Here is a 24,287-nt window from a genome sequence, read left to right on the forward strand (position 1 = left end):
CACTTAGTTATGCAAACTAGGGGGCAGGTCACTGAGGGCATTATGCAAACTAGGGGGCAGGTCAGTGAGGGATCAGTGACCTGTCAGCAGTCTGCATTATGAATATCTAATCAGAACACCACATATCCCAGCCCCGCATTAGGGCACGAGCATATCAGTAATACAAAACTGAAAAAGATTAAGAAACAACAACGATAAGACGGATTTCATCACTCAAGGTATCATTTAAATCAGTATAACAGCATCGACCTGACACTGTGTGTAGGTTACTGTGCACAATCCTGCTGACAGGTTCCCTTTTAAAGGGGTTATCTGTAACTTGCATTATTTGTAAGTATAGTGCGAAGAGCTAAAAGGCAGGTAGTTGCTTTCCTCCTCTGCTCTGTTGACTGGGTGTCTCTGCTGATATGCTGCGGATTCATAGCCAGCTCCCTGCTGCCTAACTGCGGGGAGCCAGCTGTTTATTTAGCATGACGTCCGCAGTGATGCCCCGTTGACAGATCAGACTGAAAGAGGAAGAGCTGCTCTAATAGAGAGAATAATTAAAAAAAGAAATGATTGGTCAAAAGTGAATCTCGCTCCCTATCTTAATAGGGATCCCCAAAACAACGTAAATGGAGAACGAACTAACACCTATAAGAAGCGCCGCCACACCCCGTCTTCCATCAGACGGGCTCATGGTCTAGTATACATAAGGAGCCCTCCTCTCTCCCTACATATAACCCCCCCGAAGAAGCCGACACTAAACACACGTTGGGGTTTGCTGCACCTCATTGCCAGGTCATACATTAGTCACCTTGTCTTCATATGTTTGTCTTAAAACTGTGCACTTTACCACTGCAGTCTGATGGACTGTTTGTATGACACATGATGTACTTCATCTTCATTCATCCAGGGGTTTACTAACCCTGTATTGTAGAACTGAACTCTGATGGCTGACTGAGCTTCAGTGCCTTCATTTTGTTTAGGTTGCCTTTCCTTGATATTCAGCACTCCTTGTGTAGCATTTTATTATTTTTTCTATCAGTCCTTTTCTTTATACTGATTGATTACTTGAATTTTGTACCATTGTATACAGGTTTAGTACACTGTTATCCCCTGATTTTCCTAGGGTCATCAGTCCTTCCCTCTCTGTAGACCTTGTGTTCCTGGTCATGTGACACTCCATATGACTCTTCTCGTTTTGTAACTTTGTTGTTAAACCATATTTTATTGAAAGAATAATTATCATATGTATTATTTTGCTCTCTACTTCTGTTTTTTTTTGGGGGGGATCTTCTCTGATAAAGAGAGGTGAAGTGAAGCAGAAGAATTGTCAGCTGAGCCAGGAAAGATCTTCTCTCTGCAGAACAGACAGGTGGATAGCCACTTCTTGCTTGTGTGAAGCCCCTTTCACAAAAGTAACCCCTTTTAAGAGAAAGTGAAGTGGGTATTTTCAATTATTTGCCAAGGCCACTGTGGAACGCAGACCCTAGCAGACAGTTCTGACACTTCTAGCTGCACAGCAGATGAAGAGTCAGAAGTTAATGTTTGTTGTATAGGAAATCGAAAGGGGTGACATTTTCAAATCTTTTACTAAGTTTTTTCCTTTTATTGTAGGATTACGCTCTCTCTCGCTTTGAGGCATATTTTCAGCAGAAACGTCTGTGGTCCTGAATTCCAGATGACTGACTTTCCAACCTGTCATCTTCACTCTGCTGAGGACTTTCTCCTACCCGTCCAGCCGCCAACTATAAGCAGTGGCAGAATGAATGGTATAAGAAACCCTACAAAAGGAAATCTTCTCCAGTGCTTCTTCCACCTGTATACATGTGACAGCAGCTGAGAATATGCAGTTACTAATATTTACATTTTTCTTTTTATCTCATAAACTCCCTATGCATTAGTTATCCAGCTGGCATGTGCTGTGGGCTCCCTGGGTGTCTCTGATGTCTGCATGGCAGCATTACTTCACCTTTACCCCAAGCCTATCGCTATCACACCATTGTTTCTAATTTGGCATTTACTGAATCATTGTATAATTTTCAGAATTGACCGAGCCCTAATGAACACGAGTTGCAGTGAAATTTAGACAGTACAGACAAGCATATTATACGGACGTGAGCTGTCCGAGTTATGACCAATGTTCTTCAATAGGGCTGATCAGATGACAGGCTTGTTTTCTTTAATTGCAGCATGCAGTAGTTTCTTCTGTATATCTGATGAGAATTGCCTATACAAGCCTATGGGCGTGCAAACAGAAATCAGATACCATATGGATTATCTGTATTGCATCCGACTTTTACATACGCACTGCCGTTATTAATAAATTGGTGTATAAATGTGAATGCCACATGGATGCTAACCGTTTGAGTTTTCTGGCTAAAGTTTTGATGATTTTTCATAGGCCCATCTGAACCTGGCCTTCTATATTGGTTCATAACCGAAATTGAAACTTAAGTGTATGATCACACAGATCTTATACGCCACATGTTTTTAGATGGAAAATCTATTATAGCGCAAGCATTGCGGATGACAACTTACAAAATGTCTTGAACACGCTGCAGAAAAATCTTGAGTGTAATCTATATGGTTTGTGAATATATCCTTAAAGGGAATCTATAAGCAGGTTTTTGCTATGTAATATGAAGACAGCATGCTGTAGGGATGAAATGCAATTGTTTTCACACCAGGAGCTTATCATTGCTGGGCGCAGCCGCCTCCTGGTCCGACTCCGCCCCCTCCTGTGATTAGCATCTTACTGTCTATAGCCTTTGTACATACAGAGCCTGGTGTGGGCGGGGTTAGCTTTCTCAGCTCTGCTTCATGCTAAATCTAAAAGCTCTGATTCTGTCAGAATGGCTGCACCCAGTAATATAAGTGATATATTATTGGAATTGGGGTCTCTTTGTCTACATCAGGCAGCTCTCAGATGAGTATCATCAGAATTCCCTATCTAAACTATTAAGTAAGATTTAGGGACCAGAAGAGACTCTTCTGGTCCCTAAATCTTACTTAATAGTTTAGATAGGGAATTCTGATGATATATATTGCTTGCTGAGTTGTACTATTACTCGCTTCCCATTAGTAGGGGATTTTCTGGTACTTAGCTCTCAGATGAGGTAGCAAAAACCTGTGGATAGATTCCCTTTTTAAGGTTTCTAATTGTGCTCTTATTTTATTCAATGGAGTCTTAACATATGTATTGCTAAAAATTAGGAGAGATCGGGAGATCATTTAATGTAGCTATCGTAGGAAATGTTGTTAGTGTTTGTCCATACAGATTTCTGTCCAATAATTGCATTCATGTGAGTGAATGGCAAATGATTCTGAAATCCATCTCTCTTCATAACAATGAACGGTTTAATGGTCTGTCTGCCCGTTTCCTTGATTGTAGCGTGTAAATGCCCTCTGTAGAACTATTCGCATGTAGATATGTTGGCCTCATTCTGATGGTGGCATTGTAGGCACGCGTCAGCATCCTATTACTGCTGCCTCAAGTACATGCCTGATGCCAAGTCTGCTTGCCCCAACAAACCACATGATGCGTCCCAAAGATACTGTTATCGCAGGTTTCAATACCTGCGAGACCTGCCTGCATTACTGCTGCGCCTTAGGGTAGTTCTACAACCCAGTGTTTAGGCCTGTTTTTGAACTGAAGCTAAAATTGAATGAAGTGAAAGGAACTGCAAGTCCGATCTTTATATTTCCCATTCTCTATCAATCTACTTGTGGATAAGTTAACAAAAAGCTGCCACAATAAAGGATTTCACATACTACAAAAAAAATTCAGATATTAAAATAGGTCACATCTGTTAGTACACTCACAAATTTGTTGAAGTCAGATTTTATTTAGCCATAAAATAAAATCAGATGAGCCCACCTATTTATTACAGGATTGGATGCTTCTTGTATGATGTCCGTCTTGTAAGGATACATTTTTAGCAGTATGTAGGCCAAACTTCTTTTTTCATGGTGGTTAGCTTTAATCAAAATGATTTTTTGCTTCGGTTATAAAATGCATGTTTTCTAAGGACAATGTGTAACAGAACAATGGCTGCTAAATAAGGATGCTGAGTATTTTTCTGTGAGGCTGCATTCACATATCCATGGTTCATAGACCGCCACGGATCTCATGACCCAAACATGACCGGCTCATTTATGCCCATGAGGCTGTCTACTTGGGGTCAAGAGGTGTGTGGCCTTACCGTGGTAATAAGATATGTGAATGCGACCCTTGTGAGGAAATGTTCCTGATGCTTCATTTGTCCAGATTTCCTTGGCTATGTCCAATGACTGAATTTTAATAATGCCAGTATAATTTATTCATGGTTCTTAATAAAAATGTTATCCAAATATATAATTTTTTCTTTGATCACTTGTGTCGTGCTGTCCTCTCTCTTAAAGGCGTTGTCCCACGTGAATAGATGTGCGTATGCTCCACCTTCACTCTGTTCTCGTGGTTTATACTGTCTTAGACATTATACACATTAGGCTGGGATCACACATGTGAGAAACACGGCCGAGTCTCACATGCTAATGCCCGGCACTGCCGCGGGCACTCAGGAGCGGAGCGTACGGCTCCATGTATTGCTATGCGGCCGCACACTCCGCTCCCGAGTGCAGGCGGCAATGCCGGGTATTAACATGCAAGACATGACCGTATTCCTCGTATGTGTGATCCCGACCGTAAAGGAGTTCTCCGGTTTAAGATGAAAAGCCTGCAGTCACTCTGCCGAATCGTGACAATGGGCCCCATGCGAGTGAGCGATCTCATGAACGCATGTACGGAATTTACATACTTGCGATCACACAGAATAGTCTCATTTTGCTTCTCTCAATAAGAATCACGAGCAGCCGGTTGAGACGAGTCTGCACGGGAACTTAAGGGCTCATACTCACTTGCGAGAGACTCGCACGATTCTTGTGTGCGTGTCTCACATGAAAACCCAGCACTGCCGTCGGGACCGGAGTATGCAGCTACATGTATTTCTCTGCAGCCGCACGCTCCGATCCCAGTGCCGGCAGCAGTGCCAGGTTTTCATGCGAGAGACTCTCGCAAGTGAGCATGAGCCCTTGGCCTTCAAATCGCATACATGTGACCGCCCACTCGCAGGGCAATCGTGACAGTGTGCGCATTGCATAATGAGACAAGTCAATATTTGACTGGAAAACTCCTTTAAATGAAGACAAAAGTTGTGAACAGGACCTTGGTTTAGTGCCAGTGAATGAGAACACTTGTTCATAAACTGAGGCTAATGACCCCCTATATAGCTAATCCTGGTGTCCGCTGAGACGTGGATAGTTGTAGCCAATGAAGGCATTCTCTGTGAGCTAAATGTGAAGAACAGCTGCACAACTCTGGTAGTTTTGCTACAATGAGTCGTTGAGAAGCCCAGGCTAGTTATAAGGCTCAGGCTATACATGCTTATGTATAAATTTTCATTTTATATTTAAATTAAGCCTCATGTATGAGAATGCATAATCTCAAGAAGCACCTTGATTTTTCTTTATTAATAAAAACTTGGCAAATCTGCATTAAAATATTCACTGAATGCAGAATTCCCCAGTTTCCAGCGTTGTGCCTCTTCTAGGTCTCGTGACATCATATCGGCCTCGCCGGCTCACATGGGTTTCGATGTGGACGGGAAGTCTTTCACAATGTAAGTCTATGGAGCCTTATTTTGAGACTTCAAAGTCTTATATTGGTGAAAATAGCACTGCCACCCTCAGCAGTCCCTTTGTAAGCTGATAAAGCTGCGGATCGGAGCCGGGCTTGAAACCAGAGACAGCAGTGATTCTTATTACAACTATGCTACATCATGTATTTAGAAAGTGGATGCAATTTTTGCTGCAAGTGCTTTTCTGTTATGAGCTTTATTACACTTGCATGCAATAGAATCACAAATCAAAATGCTGGGCTAAAGTCAGAGACCACTCATTGGGTTTATAAGCATGAAGAAAATGATTGTAATTTGCTTTCCATTATAGAGAAGCTGTCACCAGGTTTTTGCTGCCTCATCTGGGAGCATCATGATGAAGGGGCAGACACAAATTCCAGCCATGTATCACTTATTATGGTTATTGTATCTGCTGCAGATCTAGCAGTTCTCTGAATGATGACCTCTGCATAACTTCGCCCACACCACTGACAGCCTGCTGTGTACACTGTGCATAGTCAGAAAGCTGCCAATCAGTGGTGGGGGTGGGGTTATTCAGAGATCATGAATATGGAGGACCACATGGCAGCAGGTTTACTACTCTGAGCTAAGTGATTTTATTAGCAGAAGACTAGCAACACTACAGCAAACAGCTCAGTAAGTACCACATTGCTGGAATCAAGGTCTCTGCCCTAACCTTATACTGTTCTTAGATTAGGTGGCAAACCTCATCTGCTGACAGATACTCTTTCAGAAATTACCTCTATCACCACCACAACCTGCTGGATCTACTTCCTGTAGAGAAGATTGATGGCACCTTGCAATCATGGTGATGGCCTATCATTTGACTACGGGATTATGTGAAAAGCATCCATTTGTGGACGCTACGTCTCCGTATCCTACGGGCATTAGAGTTTAGAAACAGATTACTTTAATTACTCAAAACTGATGCAAAAGAGCAGTTGTCCAAAGCAAGAAAAAGTTATTGTAGAGTAGGTAATTTAGGGGAACCTGTCTTGTTTATTTACCTGCATATACAGGGTTAATCTGCAATTTACTGGCGTTGGGTGCCTGACTGCAGTACCCGGGAGAAAGTGACCTTGCCCCACCCGGGAGCCACCAGCTTCCAGTCATACAGGTGTGCTGGCGTGGTTATACCGCTCACAGCACTGTGAGCCTGGACTGCAAGCACTCACCAGCACTCTGACTGACAGCCGGCTCTGCACTGATGTACTGCACCGTGAGCTGTCAAAGTGCCAGTGGATGCTCACCGTGGTGTGAGCGGTGATCGTAGCTGTGCCAGCATCCCTGTATGACTGAAAGCCTGGCGGCTTCTGGGAGAAATAAAATACATTTGCTCTTGAGTGCTGTCCTTTTAGTGTGGCAGTCTGGCAGCTTTCTAATGCTGTGAATCTGCAAGTTTACCCATTCATATCTAGCCCCCCCCAAGCCAGTTTTTAACTTCATGACCAGGCCAAATTTACAATTCCGACGAGTGTCCCTTTGAGTTAATAACTCTGGAAAGCGTCAACGGATCCCAGTGATTCTTGTATTATTTTTTTTTAGACATATTGTACTTCATGATATTGGCAAAATTTGTTTAATATGACTTGCGTTTATTTGTGAAAATATTGAAAATGTGACAATTTGTAAATTTCACAATTTTCAAACTATTATGCCCTTAAACCAGAGCGTAATGTCACACAACAGTTATTAAAAAACATTTCCCCTATGTATACTTTACATCAGCATAATTTTTGAAACAACATTTTTTTTAGGAAGTTATAAGGGTTAAAAGTTGATCAGTAATTTCTTATTTTTCCCACAAAATTTAGAAAACTTTTTTTTTTTTTTTAGGGACCACATCACATTTTCAGTGACACTTGGGGGGCTCGATATGACAGAAAATGTCCAAAATTGCATCCCTCAAAGTCCTCAAAACCACATTCAAGAACTTTATTACCGTAAATCTTTGGGTGCGTTACAGGAATGAATGCAATGTGGAAGGAAAAAAATGAACATTTTACATTTCCCCCTCCCCAAAAAAATCACATTTTTATTTTCACAAGAGTAACAGGAGAAAATGGACCCAAACATTGGTTGTGCAATTTCTCCTGTGCATGAGGATACCCCAAATGTGGGGAGATACTACTGTTTAAATGCAAAATTGGCTGGAATCATTAGTTCATGACATGTTGTGTTTGGAGAGCCCCAATGTGCCTACATAGTGGAAGCATACACACCCCCACCCCCACACCATTTTGGAAACTAGACCTCTCAAGGAATGTACCTAGGTGTGTGGTGAGCACCTTGAAGCCCCAGGTGCTTTATTGAAGTTTATAACATTGAACTGTGAAAACTAAAAAAATAAACTACCTGTAAAAATGTTGGTTTTGCCCCAAGTTCCATTTTCACATGGGTAACAGGAGCAAAACGGACCATACAATTGTTGTGCAATTTCTTTTTACCACAAAAATTGTTTTAGCACCAGATGTTCCATTTTTACAAGGGGAAATGGATAAAAATGCAAATCTCTGAGTGATGTGATATAAATGAAACCCCTGAGGCATCAATTCACTATAATGAGGCAGCAGAGTTATCCTGGACTCCGTCTGGCCTCTATTCAATGATGTACCTTTCAGAGGTGCACAAAACTGTGGCCGACAACACTTTTATGCACGCCTTAAAAAACGGACACTGCCGGATCATAGGCCAGACGGTGTCCACATTGCTCCAGCTGCCTCATTATAGGGAATCTTCCACAGAGGTTCCATCAGAATCACTTATTTCAGTGATTTACATGGAAAACCAGATGAAAGCGCTGTTTTCGATCAAACGACGTTAACCCGTGCCGCTCGTCGCTCAAAGTTTGAAAAAATCCAAATTGAGGTATTTTAAGATTTAGGTATTTTGCATAGTCTGTTAGACTATAAAGAATGTGACAACAACATTGCAGAAATAGCCCTGACCAAATTTTCGAACCATTTGTGGCATTTGAATGCAGAGTTGGTGGGATTATTGTTTTTTGATCCCACCATTACAGACAATGAAAAGTTGTTAATGGCTAATAAATTGCTCAGTAGCACAGATGAACCATCAGAGCACGCTAGGGTTGTAAATCCAAAAGTTAGGAAAGAAAAATTAAGAGGTAGGAAGTAACCGACTTTAACGACCTTCTGACAAAAGATGAACAAAAGCAATACGTCCTGCAAGTTGTAAGCAAATGCCGAGCATTATATTCTGACGTTTCAAAAACTACTTTAACAAAAGCTCTAGAATAGATTAGATAACTATGTAAAATTATCAACTCATGTAGGTTAGCGTGCTCTGATGGTTCATATGTGCTACTGAGCAATTTATTAGCCATTAACTTTTCATTGTCTGTAATGGTGGGATCAAAAAACGATAATCCCACCAACTCTGCATTCAAATACCACAAATGGTTCGAAAATTTGGTCAGGGCTATTTCTGCAATGTTGTTGTCACATTCTTTTATAGTCTAACAGACTATGCAAAATACCTAAATCTTAAAATACCTCAATTTGGATTTTTTCTAACTTTGAGCGACGAGCGGCACGGGTTAACGTCGTTTGATCGAGCTCAAATTTTGGCTATCTCAATAACTGGAAAGGGGAATCGTTTTGTGGGGTCCAGACGAACAAGATTCTGACCTTTTTTTCCCCCCCCATATGAGATCCGGTCACCCTACTGTAGACCCACACAGGCATCTCCAGTCTACAGGTTAACAGGCTTCTGTCTTAGGCCTGTTTCACACTTCCGTTTTTTCAAATCCGTCAAAATCCGTTGGTTTCCGTAAAAAAACGGATCCGCCATTTTTTTGCAGGATCCGTTTTTTTGTCCCATAGACTTCCATTAGTGGTTACCGCGGATCCGTCAAAAAAACGGATCCGTTTTTTTAAAAACGGATCCGTTTGCATCAGTTTCCGTCAAAAAACGGAAACGGATCCGTTTGGCGGACACAAAAACGGAAGTGTGAAACAGGCCTTACCTGAAATCTTCCCCAGCTTATGTATTGTTTAGAAAAGACAATACTTGCACAACCAAGTGTTACACAAACTCTTATCAAATTCTATTTGTCCAATATAATATTTCTCTTCTGAGTGGCCAGCTCTTAAAATGTCAAACTACACCGGAAAAAATACACCACCGGATATGACATACCAAAAACTCTCCTGGTGCTGGATATTCCACCATTCTATAAACATGACATTTCTCACCAAACATTAATAACGCAGTAATTGGATGATAATATAAACATACACCCTTCTCACTAACCAATGATAAAAAAAACAAAAACCTGTGGTATTGGATGAGTAATATAAACATACACATTCTCATTAAATATTGTTTGAGTTATGCAGTCCCTAGGTGTTAGGGCTCATACTCGCGAGAGACTCTCACGATTCTCGTGCGAGTCTCTTGCATGAAAACCTGGCATTGCCACCGGCACTCAGACAGGGGCGTGTGGCTGCATAGAAATACATGTAGCCGCACGCTCCGGTCCGAGTGTCGGCGGCTGTGCCAGGTTTTCATGCGAAATGACTCGCACGAGAATCGTGACAGTCTCTCGCAAATGAGTATGAGCCCTTAGGAAAATTATAGAAAATACAAGGCTAATATGAGCTGAACATACTAATATCTTAAAGGGGTCTTTAAATACAGGCAACCAATATGGGTTCCCGATGGTCATTAACATTTTAGCACTGCAAGTGCTCAGCGTAGAGCTGAGTAATTTGGGGTATTGGTATACTCAGGAGAAACTTCACAATTTTTGGGTTTTATTTTCTCCTGTTGCCTTTGTGGAAGTTTAAAAATTTGGGGCTAAAGTAACATTTTTGTGAAAAAAGTAAATTGTTAATTTTTTCTTTCCACATTGCATTACTTCCTGTGATGCTTCTGAAAGGTTAATAAACTTCTTGGATATGGTCTTGAGCAGTCTGAGGAGAGCAGTTTTTTGTTTGTTTTTTTTGTCAAAAAGACCCCCCAAAGTCACTTTAAATGTGATATGGTACCTAGAAAATGGTTTTGTAAATTTGTTGGAAAAATTAGAAATCTTGAATCATCTAACTTCCCAACAAAAAAATTGTTTCAAAAATGATGCAGAAGAAAAGTAGACATGTGGTAAATGCTATTTATTAACCATTTTGTGTGACATAATTTTTTTTGTTTAAGGGCATAAGAATTAAAAATGTGAAAAAGTTTGACATTTTCAAAATTTTGGGCAAATTTCCGATATTTTCAAAATAAACGCAAGTCATGTTGAACAAACTTTACCACTATCATTAAGTACAATATGTCAAAAAACAGTCTCCGAATCAGTGGGATCAATTGAAGCGTTCCAGAATTATTACCTCATAAAGTGACACTGGTCAGAATTGTAAAATTGGCTTGGTCAGGAAGGTGAAAACAGGCTGGGGGTGAATTGGTAAATAGCATTATATGATGTGACTGGTTGGGCGTGGCATGGCCGGCGAGGAGTGAGGACGCTTTCTGGAGAGCTCCTGCACAGGGAACCGACCGAATCAGAGACTTACCCTGATGTCTTCTACCCCGATGTCCACCAGAAGAAGCCGAGGGAGTGTGTCCCCAGGCCCCGCGGCGCCCGAAAAGGCTCCCCACAACATTTCCCGCTACTTCATGGGAGCGGGGAAGAACAAGGCTGCAGACGCCATGATGGATGCGGCGCGCAAGGGACAGCCAGCTCTGCCACCTGCGGGGAGCAAGGTATCGGAGGTGGGGGAGCAGCCTGAGAGAATGAGAGACGGTGGGGGGACCTCTCCGGGATCTAATGGGGCGATCCTAGCGGCTATAAAAGGGACGGGAAAATCTTCCCATAACAATAACAACATCGCTGGGCCCCTGGAAGCCCGCTCCTCACAGGGAGACCCCCCCAAACAGGCCGGAGCGGCCTCGCGCCGGTGTGACTCGTGCAGGCCTAGAAGAGACCTCCCTGAACCTCTCTGCGCCATATTCCCGGGGAGGTAACAGTATTCCCCCTGATGGCAACCTTATCACCACCAGTGGCGATACAATGCAGGAGGAAGCAGACCCCATGATGAGAGGGCAGTCAAACCATTCCACGATATCTGTTCATCAGGATGGCCTGCCGTCTGTCATACCTCCTCCACCTACCCTCCAACTAGCCACGTCCCTAACATCACAGTGCGGACCTTCGGCCCCTCTTTCTGTGGGAAAATCTGCAACGCCCACGGGAGTCGATTTCACATTACTATATAATAAGATAAAAGACATCCCGACGAAACAAGACATGGAACAATATATTGTTCGCCTGGAATCTTCCTATAAAGCTGAACTTTCCATACTTAAAGGGAATCTGTCACCCCTTTTTTGAGATATCATATAATGATATCATTCAATTGTGTGTCACATAAGGATTCTCTTAGTACTTTTGCTTCCCCCTGACCCCGCACCTTTCATGCATAAATACCTTTTTTATATCGGTTCAGATGTATGTAAACTGCCGCTGTTCGGTCCGCCGGGCGGGGCTTATTCACCATCTCCCACCCCCCACCCCCTGTCTTGCGCTACGCATTTCTTCTTGTGTAGAGCAAGACAGGGAGGGGGGGAGCAGTTGAATAAGCCCCGCCCATCGGACCGGACTGCGGCAGTTTACATACATCTGAACCAATATAAAAAAGGTATTTATGCATGAAAGGTGTGGGGTCAGGGGGAAGCAAAAGTACTAGGAGAATCCTTATGGGACACACAATTGAATGATATCATTATATGATATCTCAAAAAAGGGGTGACAGATTCCCTTTAAGGACGATATCCAACAATGCGGAGAGAAGGTTGAATCTCATGATCAGCTTCTGGCTTCCCTGAACGAAAGAGTAGAGGCTCAAGAGGCTGCCGTGGCCGCTCAGGCTAGACAGCTGCAGACCCTAGCAGAGATGCTGGATGATTCTGAAAACAGGGGACGCAGGAATAACATCAGAATACAGGGATTACCCGAATCCATACCTCCTCAGGAGTTAAATATCACTTTGAGAAGCATCTTCAACTCGGTATTAGACAGGCCCCAAGATACTCCACTAGAGCTAGATCGTGCCCAAAGGGCTCTGGGTCCGCGTCCTAGTGAACAGGACCCACCGAGAGATGTAATATGCCGGGTCCATAAGTACCAACTTAAAGATGCAGTCATGGGAGCAGCCAGGAGAGCAGGACCCATTAAGCACTTGGATACCCGCATACAGCTCCTACCAGATCTATCCAGATGGACTATCCAGAGACGTAGAGCCCTCCGCCCACTCTTGGATGAGCTGCAACAACATCATCTTCCCTATATCTGGGGGTTTCCGTTTTGCCGCCGGGTTCAGAAAAGGGGCAGAGTACCTCATTTGAGCCACTCTAGCGGAATCCCAGCATTCTTGGCCGCTTTGGATGTATCTGAGGTGGACATCCCCGACTGGCCATCCTTACCATCCTTTTATAGAATGGACGACCCTCGCAGGGGGCAGGCTCCTCAACGGCAGCGCCGACCCGGAAGACGGCTCAATGGACATGGACCCGCACACCCAGGAGAAGGAGAGAATGACTGATTGTGAAGCTTTGTGATTTGGGGAGGGTTTTTGCCTGGGTGGGTGGGGTCGGGGATGGGGGATCATTTCTATTAGCAATGAAGGTTAAATCAGTTTTTACTATCAGTCGATCTCCTTTTCCTCTTCCTTCCTCTCTCCCCCCCTTCCCTCCCCTTGCCCCCTCCCATATACTCTTGGACAGTTGTGTCTCTCTACTGAATACCTCCAGATGCCTAGATAGCTCACCACTTTGTCATGCTCTATTTTAACGGAAGGCATGATTCCTGGAAGCTTATGTTGTTTTAGACCTAAAGGTTGCGATATCTATAACACTATCCGTTTTAATGGTAATGAAGCTATATACGTTACGTGATATGTTGACGACTCATGGGTTTGTTAGATAAGGGTATATATAATCTTAATATGTTAGATTGCTTGTTTTAGGGGTATGCGAGTGTTATATCATCACGAGGTTGGGTTCCGGAGGAGACGGGTCTCCATCTCCCTTCTTGTCGTACACTTACCCCCCCCTGGAGGTGCTGTTCTGCCATTGAGGCGTACAGCAATTAGTACTTACCTCCACCTGGTTCCACGTCTGTGGGTGTGTGCTTACTCACACTCGCATCGTTAATTCTACTGTTACTTTCTGCTTTTTCTAATTTTTTGTTTATTCTTTGTGTTTAAACTACTCCCACCCTACTAGTCTCTTCCCCCTTTCCATAGCGGGCGTTGGACCCCGAGGCAGACCCATCCTTTTGGAGGAAGCCTGATTCTCTCGATTCCGGACTGCAAATACAATGCCTGGTAAGATTGCCACACAAAAGATTACACTAGGCTCCTTGAATGTTAGGGGCTTTAATACACCACAGAAGCGGTCACATATCTTATATGGTATGCACAAGAAAAGAGTTAATGTATTGATACTGCAGGAGACTCATTTTAAGATTGGACATGTCCCTGATATACCCAATCACTACTACACGACTTGGTTCCACAGGGCCAACCCGGAGTCACGATCCCGAGGTGTGTCTATATCACTCCACAAATCCCTCCAACACACCATACTGGACACGCTAATTGATACCGAGGACATGCTAATTGATACCGAGGGCAGGTACGTGACCTTGAAAATCCAGATTTTTTCAGCAACATATACTATAGCGGGTTGGTACGCCCCCAGCCGAGACCAAATTCAAGCTGCTAGGTCTTTTTTGAAGACCGTAGCTGATTTCGCTGAAGGGGTTGTTATACTTGGGGGAGACTTTAATCTGTCTCTTAACCCGACGTTGGATTCCACAGTGGCAAGGTCTTACCTCTCTCTTCGTCAAATGACCTCTTTGAAAAGAGACCCTTATGACCTACGTCTTATGTTTGGAGGCTCCTTAACCCCAACATGAAGGATTATACGTTCTTCTCCACGCCACATAACTCATATGGCAGAATAGATTTCTTTCTTCTTAGTCATTGCGTGTTGGCTTGGGACCCGAAACAGTCCATTGGGAGTTTCCTGTGGTCGGATCATGCTGCAGTCTTTTTGGACATCAGCCCTCCTGACTCGGGGACGCGCCAGTGGACGTGGAGACTGAATGATAATCTTTTAAAAGACCCTACATGCGTAGCTGACGTTAAAGCTACCATAGCGACATTTTTACAAGTTCACGCACACGACGCCACTGCTATGCCTATCAAATGGGAAACCCTTAAATGCGTCCTTACTAAACATGGCTACCGCCTGAAACAAATGAAAAACAGGGAAATTACTGATCTCACGGAAAAATATTAACTCTGGAGGCAAACCATAAGAACGACTTGAGGGTGGAGACGCAGACTGACTTGATCAAATGTAGAGATGACCTGAAGTCCCTGCTAAATGAGAAGTCCCGTCATCATAGAAATCACTTTAAAAGTTTATTATACGGCCAAGCTAATAAATGTGGACGCTTGCTAGCTAGATTTCTACACCCACGTTGTCCGACCACATACATCCCATCCCTTCAGAAGCATCGTGGTCAGGCGACGTAGAATGCAACCGAAATTCTTGACATAATGCGACGTTATTACCATACATTATACAATATTAAAGGAGACGGTCCCCCTCAGCCGCCCCTAGACCCCCAACCACAAATAGAATCTTATATACATGACACCGCCCTCAAGATATTGACCACAGATCTAACGGAACCATTGGAAACTGATTTTACAACTGAGGAGATTGACGAGGTCATCCGGAACACCCCGGCTGGTAAAAGTCCGGGACCGAACGGCTTCTCCCCTCATTTCTACAAGATGTTTCGAGAGGAACTTAATCCCATTATGACACAGGTCTTTAACTCCATCGCAAGCGATGCCCCGTTTGTCCCACAATCCTTAGAGGCTTTCATTACAGTAATACCAAAACCAGGGAGGGATCCTACGGTGGTGACTAATTATCGCCCAATATCACTCATTAACGTAGATTTAAAACTTTACGCAAAAATTTTAGCTAACCGACTAGCTCCCCTTCTACCTTTGGTTGTGCATTTGGATCAGGTGGGGTTTGTACGGGGGGAGGGAAGCGAGAGACGGCATAGGCAAAACCTTTATTCTGACTGCACATGCTAAATCAAAACACAAACCGATGGCTCTGCTGTCGATCGACGTGGAGAAAGCCTTTGACCGTGTACACTGGGGATTCATGTTTTCGGCCTTATGACAGATAGACCTGGGGAGCCGTTCCCTACACAGGATTGCGGCTCTATATTCCGGCCCTTCGGCGAGGGTTAGGGTCAATGGTGCACTGTCAGATCCTATAACCATCGGGAACGGCACACGACAGGGATGCCCTTTATCGCCCCTTCTATACACGGTAGTTATGGAACATTTGGCGGTAGCAATTAGGGGGAACCCCAGTGTGCACGGTCTATGGGTGGACCATGTTCATTATAAGGTCTCTCTTTACGCAGATTACCTCCTACTGTATGTATCTCAGCCGCACATTTCCCTTCCATCGTTGATGGTGGAGTTTCAAAAATATGGTGCAGTCAGTAATTTTAAAATTAATTTTCAGAAAACTGAAGCCCTTAATATATCCCTAGGACAAGCAGAGCTTATGATAACAATGGGGAACTTCCCCTTTCGTTGGAAAGCTGAAGCTATTCAATATTTGGGCATTCAAATCCCTACCGACATGACTGACCTTTACAAATTCAATTATTTGCCCCTCTTGGAATCGACCCTGAGGCGCTTGAGAGAGTACGGACGAAAGAACATCTTGTGGTTTGGTAGGATGAACTCCTTTAAGATGGATGTTCTTGCCAGATTTTTATACCTGTTTCAAGCGGTCCTGATTGCACCACCGAGGGCATTCTTCCAAACCATTAGATCCGCACTGATTCGATTTTTTTGGCAGACTTCTAAGCCCCGTTTAAAGTACACCAGTCTGACTACTCCGAAGTCCAGAGGCGGTGCGGGCCTCCCTGACTTGGAACTTTACCATAGGGCCTCCATACTAGCACGCCTATTCGACTGGCAATTTGGCCACCGTTCTAAACAATGGGTTCAATTGGAACAGACATCCTTTAACATCCCTTTGCGACATCTTCCTTGGATTCGATGCTATGACCTTACTGCAAACGACTCTGAGGGATCCACGGGCATTTTAGCGTGAGAGACATTACGACACTGGAATCACATAAAAATTAAAAAGAAGCTGATTAGCGTCTTGAATCCGTTGACACCAATTTTTGGCAACCCAGACTTTCCTCCTGGCCATTTCAGGGATCGATTTTTAGGTTGGCATATCAGTTCTGACTTACGTCTAGGACAGGTACTGATGGGAGGAGATATTCCATCTTTGGAGACCCTACGGGAACAATTTCCCACTGGGGGGCTCTCCTGGATGGAATACAATCAGCTGAAGTCATTTATCCAAGGACATATGGTTGACTGCACTTCTTGCCCCCCCATGACAAGAATGGAAAATTTATTACAGCAGCAAGACCCTCCCTCTCATTTGATTTCTCTTTTATATAAAGAATTCCACGATGGGGACTCGGAGGTGATCCCGAGTTACATCCGGGCATGGGAAGAGGAGATGGGATGTAAATTCTCTGCTGAGGACCTTGACAAAGCTTACCTTTTAACACACAAAATGTCCCCGGCTGGGGGCGCACAGGAGAAAAACTTTAAGATACTGACCAGATGGTATCTGTCCCCCGTTAGACTAAAGTCTATTTTTCCGTCAGTAGACGACACCTGTTGGCGGTGTGGAAACGAGAGAGGCACACTATTTCATATATGGTGGCAGTGCTCCGCTATACTACCCTTCTGGACGAAGGTGTTCTTGGCTTATCACAAAATTTCTGGAGATTATGTTCCCCCTTCCCCGCAAATTGCCATCCTCTCGATCCTTCCGGGTCCCATATCCGCTCAGAAACGGAGCCTTCTTAGGTTCTGTATCACCACGGCATGCATGGTAATTCCACGCCATTGGCGAGCAGCAATACCGCCAACTATGGCAGAATGGGTGTCGGAATTCGCAGATATCTTCCGTATAGAGGAACTGACGGCTGAAATGGAAGGGGACAACACCCGACTGATTTGTATATGGCATCCCTGGATCTTGTTCAAGGAAACTGCCGAACTATCTCAACTGGTTGAGGAGGCTTCTTAGGGGCTGGCATGGAGGTCTGGTGCCCGTTTCCCCCCCCTCCCCCTTTTCTTTTACTATTCTACTACCCCTAAATGTTCCACCCTAATTTCCTTCATGTCCTCTCCCTTTCTTTTCTTATATTCTTCCTTCGTCTCTTCTGAAATACACCTCTGCTGATACATAAAAAAAGAGCGCTATGAATGTTTGCGACTATTGTTTTATTGCATCTACCCATCTATAGTACTAACGCACCAAAGATAGTAGGAGAGAAAGGACAACTCTCCAGTCTGTACTATTGCATATAAGCAAAAATGTTTAATGAATGTTGATATAATTGAGTTGACCAACCTATAGTGCTAGTCACTCGGTCTGAATCTTGACAATGGTTGCGTATTTGAATATAAACCGACATTCACCCCCCTGAGAAGTTACGAGTTCTTACCACAGAAGATATGCTGACTTTATATGAGATTGTCTATACTGTGATCTTGTACAGTTGGGTGTATAACTTTGCTACCTTGTATGTTCCCTTTGTCTCCTTGTTTTTTCAATAAAAATAGATTCAACAATGATGTGACTGGTTCCCTTTAATTCACTTTTTCCATTGCTCTAGTCTTAATGATAAATTCCTCCAAAAGTTCTGGTGGCTAGTGATCTCTATGTGCCAGAAGTTAACAGGAGTATTAAAAGGACGCTAACGTCAGAAAATTACCTATTGTTTAAATGGGGTGTTTTTTATTTTAGGAAATCGTTTTTTAAAGAAAAAAAAAACTGATGGCACAGGATCAACCTATCATAGTAGGTGGTTTCACACTTTCTCTCTCTCCCTTCACAATGACCTTTGCACATGCTCAGTAGACACTTGAGTACAAAAGATATGATCAGATCTCTATTTCTAGAAAAGCCCCAGTGGCCAATGTGAAAATTGCAAGATTTCTATTTTTTATATTTAATAGAATTAGTACATGTAAGGAAAGAAAACCTGCCAAAAGAATGTTTATAAAAAATGTAACCTAAAAACCTGTATTAAGCAATAGGTCATTTTCTGATGATGGATTCTCTTTCAGCAATGTATTTTCCCTATTGCCCGGATCTTCTACCACTCAAGCAGCTCATGGTGGTCTATGGTGGCACATTGCTTTCCACGGTTGCCTATGTGTGTGCAATCATGACTGCTGTAGTCATTACTGTGGCTGATATTATAATGTTTAGCTGCTTTCTTCTGCAAGAAATTAGGCCAATTGTCCTTTTAATAAGTTATACTCTGGGATTTGCTTCCCGTGAATGTGAAGGAATGACGTTAGTCTTTGGTTTGCAAGGTTTCACCTTGGGGAAAAAAAGACTATGTGAATGCAGGTCAGGTTCGTCAGCAATGTTTTGGGTCCAGCAGAATGTACACAAGGAATATGACAAGTGAGTTCCAGCTCTGTAATATTACTGCTTCCTTCTGCCTGTATAAACCCAGCAGCTCCTTTCTGAGTGTTGGTCTCAGGTTACACTGCCTGGTTTTTGGCTGGGACTTGCACACATACTAGTGCTCTTGAGGCTGAAGGACACAGAGGACAGAAGGCAGCAGCTGGGTGTCTTCTCTATGCTTGAGCTCCAGGAGCCCTGAAAAAGTGTGATAATCAGGTGGGTTCTTCTTCTTGTAACTTTTCTCCCTTACATTACTTTTCTCTTTTTTTTTTTTTAGCTATTTGGCTGTTTGCGGTTGTATGTGTCATATTATACTATTTAGTTTCTACACACATTATACTTGGCCAGCTGTCATAATTTGCCATTTTTTGCTATCTCTATGGAGGAGAAGTTGTGACCTAGTTGTTAATGGACTTTTATGTCTCTTTGAAACTTTCTCTAGTTTTTCACCTTTTGTTCTTCATATTCAGCTTCCTGGTATTTGCCATTGTTTAGATTCAGTATTGCCTAATTTTAATGAGGTTTGAAATTCTGAACAACCTTACAAGCAGGATATTGTTCTTAAAGTCTTCTTAAAGGGGTTTTCTGAGAGTCTGAAAATTAAACCAGTTGTAGTAAATTTTAAAATATATATAAATATATATATAAATAAAAAAAACTCGCTTACTAAATCCCTTGCCACTCTAGTACTTGATTTTAAAGTTGTCCCCTCTGGACTTTCATGTTCTTGGATGGCGATGTACCATAGTGACACGTGACCACAGCAGCCAATGACAGGCCTCGGCATTAGTGCTGGAATTAACAGCGCATGACCACTGAGGCCCATGATTGGATCCAATGGCCACTCCAGGAAAATAGCAAAACACTAGAGCATTGGTACTGGAGCATTGGAAGATATTACTAGTGGGGTATTGTGCATTTTTATTTTTTATAACATTTACAGCAACTAGTTTAACTTCTTTAATGACCTCTTTAAAAGGGTTGTCCAGGCATGGGACAAGTCTGTAGTCCCCCTATATGACTGCAGACTGAATTGTGACAATGTGCATGGTGTCGCGACTTCCAATATTCCGGTTGCGAGCTGGCCACCCATATGTAATTTGAAAAATTGCTGTCACTTCTAATTAGTCTCCTCTGGCTTCTCTCAATTCACTTCTATTGTAAGAAGCTGAATTCATCTAGTCAACATGTGTACGCAAGTAAGCAAACCACATACATGAGGCCACGTGGACGCCTGCGTGCACAGGGAATACCGGAGAATTGTAAAAGCATGCACAACGCACCCTATTGAGATTTGCCAGTCTGCTGTCACAGTGTCTGCAGACTTTTGTCCCAAGCCTGGACAACCATTTTAAGTCTTTGAGACTTGACATAGCATTTTAATTACAAAAATGGCTTAAAGTATAGTGATCAGAAAGAAGTGATAGTGTATTCAAGTCATATTAGATAAAGTTTATAAATAACCAGTTAATGCAGAAAAGTCATCCTTAACAATTGAGTATTGTATTTTAGATGACTGCGCCTTATTGATAGAAGAGGCCCTTTGCCACTAACACAATGCTGATATAGATTTTCCATAACTTTGTTAATGGGACACTAATTACACATAAAGCCTACATCTGAGTGTGCTGTAGAGACCCCACACCCAGCCGACGTACCAGCCTTACCCATACTACATGCTGGCATCTTACGGCAGCCAAACCCCCATGTGGTCATATTATATTCCGAGAGGTTATCGTAGCTTGTTTTGAGACCTGGTCTGGTATTTTTTGGGGGGGGCAGGGGGGTTGTCAACTAGTATATAGCTGGCATATAAATGTTAATGAGCTCATCTCTCTCTACACAAATTAAAATAAAGTCTTTAGAGGAGAAAAAGCATCACTATAAGGCCGGGGTCACACTTGCGAGAAACTCGTACGAGTCTCGCGTCTCAATACTCGACACTGCCGCCAGCACTCGGGACCAGAGTGTGCGGCTGCATGTATTTCTATGCTGCTGAGCGCTCTGGTCCAAGTGCCGGCGGCAGTGCCCGGTATTGAGACGCGAGACTCGTGCGAGTTTCTCGCAAGTGTGACACCGGCCTAATATAAAAAATCTGTGCATGTTTTTATTGATTGATTTAGTAAAACCAAACATTAGTGAAATGTGGAGATCTTGTATCTATTACAGGATTATGGAAAAGCTCCAAGTGTTAATTCCTCCAATGATCTAAACTGTACATTGGCCTTTTTCTATAGGTTTGTCATTTATTCCTTTTGGTAATATTCTGCTGTTTTACACCTTTTTTTCTCATAATTCTACCAGTCTGTTTTGAACCTCAAGTCTTGTTTCTCTCTAACCTTTCACATACTTGGATGTCATCCAAAGCTTCCATGTGAGGATAGATTTGCAAGTTACAGTATGTTGTTGCTGCTGCTGCTAGGGTATGTGGTTGTAGCATGGAGAATATGTAGACAGACCAAGAGCACACTGTCAAATATTTCTTGTGACAGGATAATATGGAGAAATATTGTACAATTTATAGCATTCCAAACTTCTAATGTCACACTTAAGTTCTCATAGATCTACAGTAGGTCAGGAATCGGCAATAATTTATGTGAGGGGTATGTACTTTTGGGTCATGCCACAGGGGGCATTTCATGCTCTGGACTAGAGATGAACGAATCCGAATGTACCATATTTGTGCCGAATTTATATTTGATGATCGTTTCCGAACATATTCACTCATATTGAAGTTCTTACTATACAAGTTTTCTGAAACAAAATACCTGGCTACAGTATATTTGAGATATTTTATAGGTTCCAATTCTAGAATATTTTCATTTGAGAAGAATTGTTAGTTTGTTGAGTATCATGTGTTTTTCTATGTCTGACTATTGTGTACCGGAAGAAATCCCTTAGGCTGAATTTATATGTATTTTTTGTGTGTACAAAACTTAGCATGAGCATTCAGTGTCAACGCGTTGTTCTGGGGTTGTGTTACCCTATGTGTATTTCCCTTCTGTGAAGGTCACAAGATGGCAGAAGCTCACCAGGCTGTAGCTTTCCAGTTCACTGTGACACATGATGGAGTCGATCTACAATTGGGTCGTGATGTTCTGCGACATCTCTACTTATCTGGGCTGATTGCCTGCCGAAAACGCCTGATCACACTTAAGGTAACTGAGTGAAGTGTACTACTCTGTGACCTTGCCATGAAAAGTCATACTGGCAGAGTAGGTTTCACAGATATACAAACTGCCTTCATAATGTTAATGCCCCATGAGTTTTTGAGTCCGGTTTTGTGAAAGTTCTATACGACTGGATGATTTTTTTGTACATCAGTTAATGCTATGTAAGAGGGACATAATTGAACTAGGCACATCTTACAAGTGCCGTGCGTCTCCGGCAACTAAAGTGGCGTAAGTCTCCACAAAATTGGAGCCCCATCCTGCCCATGCGCCACCCATGTTGGCATTGAGTTACGCACAAATTTTACAAATTATTAAGGTGTTTTACACCAGAATTGTGGCATAAATGTCTTAATGATTCAGCCCATAGTTGGCAGAAATAAAAGTACCGGGTGGGCCATTTATTTGGATACACCTAAATAAAATTGGAATGGTTGGTGACCCAGATCGGCACATTGAATTTGCAGAATGGGCAAAACAAAAATTGGAACAGGACCCTCAGTTTACACAGAGCATTATGTTCAATGATGAGGCAAACCTTTTTGGGTGGGCCATTTATATGGATACACCTAAAAAAAATGAGAATGGTGACAGTTTCTTGCGTAGGGTGTCTTGCATTGAAATCTGCTGCAATGACCCGGGTACTGCGTTCACCAGACATCAACACAATTTCTATACACTCCTCAAGTGTTAACCTCTGCGACATTTCAATGGCTGTAAACAAAGAGAAGCTTGTAAATAACTCATGAAAGAATAAAGTTACATTAAAACCAAGCACACCATTGTTTTTCTTGTGAAATTCTCAATGAGTTTGATGTGTCACATGACCCTCTTCCCATTGGAAAAAATAAAGTTGGATCCAAAATGGCTGACTTCAAAATGGCCACCATGGTTACCACCCATCTTGAAAAGTTTTCCCCCTCCCATATACTAATGTGCCACAAACAGGAAGTTGATATCCCCAACCATTCCCATTTTATTTAGGTGTATCCATATAAATGTCCCACCCTGTACACTGGTAAGCAATGTAAAAAGTCTGCACAATGTCAGGCAGCAGCTCCTATGTCTTTTACACTACTAACTAAAACTCTTTAAGAATTTCTCTTTGTTTCTTTATGACAGAGCTCTGTACTTAGTGGGGTGTATCCTGCCAGCCCTTCCACATGGTTTGCTGTTGTAGCAGTTACACTTGGCTCTTTATATGGGAAAGTGGATATATCATTCGGACTCATTACCAAGATCAGTAACCTCTTACCTGGACAGTAAGTCGCCGTAGCGCAGCAGATGACAATATTTACAATAATAAAAACACATTTTCCACCAATATGTTCCATTTCTAAACTGTACATTGTGAATAGGATTTTTATGCGACCTAAATTACTCATTAAAGTGTTTCTTGTCCAAGTACAAGTTTTGTATCTGGCGAGAACAAAGTGTGCTGCTTATAAGAGCTCATGGAAAATCTGTGCTGACAAAGGGGCTTAGGGGCTCCTACCAGCTTGTGTTAGGCTATGTGTACACCAAGTCTCTAAGACTCTAGCACAAGAAAATGTTGTTTTCGCCAGGAAGAATTATCAATTCCAAACCTTGAAGTGGTTAAAAGAAGTAACATAAGGTAGAACATGCAATGTTGACATTGATGGGCATTATGATAACTTTTTGCTGCACTTTTCCACTCGGATTCCGGTCAAAATCTACCTGAAAAAAAAAGGCTGTGTGCACATAGCTTTACAGACACAAAGCACCATGTGCAACAGTATAGATAAAGAAGCACAGTTCCTGAGAAGTGTATCTCAGTGGACAGAGGATCTGTATTATAAGGACACCTACTGAAGATGCATGAGAAGTCTGTGATAGAAGAGAAAACATT

General features: G+C 42.6%; 2 protein-coding genes across 3 annotated transcripts in view; both read left to right on the forward strand.

Annotated features, from left to right (window-relative positions):
- CHKB (choline kinase beta) overlaps positions 1-4,342 on the forward strand; it is a 48,208-nt gene extending 43,866 nt beyond the window's left edge. For both annotated transcript variants that reach the window (XM_073579313.1, XM_073579314.1), the window contains exon 11: positions 1,600-4,342. In XM_073579313.1, coding sequence (XP_073435414.1) covers positions 1,600-1,656 — 57 coding nt within the window. In that variant the 3' untranslated portion in view covers positions 1,657-4,342. The remainder of the gene's footprint in view (positions 1-1,599) is intronic.
- A 14,956-nt stretch (positions 4,343-19,298) lies between these two features.
- Positions 19,299-24,287, forward strand: part of CPT1B (carnitine palmitoyltransferase 1B) — a 64,568-nt gene continuing 59,579 nt past the window's right edge. The window contains exons 1-3 of the mRNA XM_073579315.1: positions 19,299-19,463; positions 22,257-22,405; positions 23,540-23,679. Of these exons, the coding sequence (XP_073435416.1) occupies positions 22,265-22,405; positions 23,540-23,679 (281 nt within the window). The 5' untranslated portion in view covers positions 19,299-19,463; positions 22,257-22,264. The remainder of the gene's footprint in view (positions 19,464-22,256; positions 22,406-23,539; positions 23,680-24,287) is intronic.

The sequence above is a fragment of the Dendrobates tinctorius genome, unplaced genomic scaffold, assembly GCF_039654945.1.
Source record: "Dendrobates tinctorius isolate UK_male_01 unplaced genomic scaffold, ASM3965494v1 ptg000062l, whole genome shotgun sequence".
In the NCBI taxonomy this organism is placed as follows: Eukaryota; Metazoa; Chordata; class Amphibia; order Anura; family Dendrobatidae; genus Dendrobates; species Dendrobates tinctorius.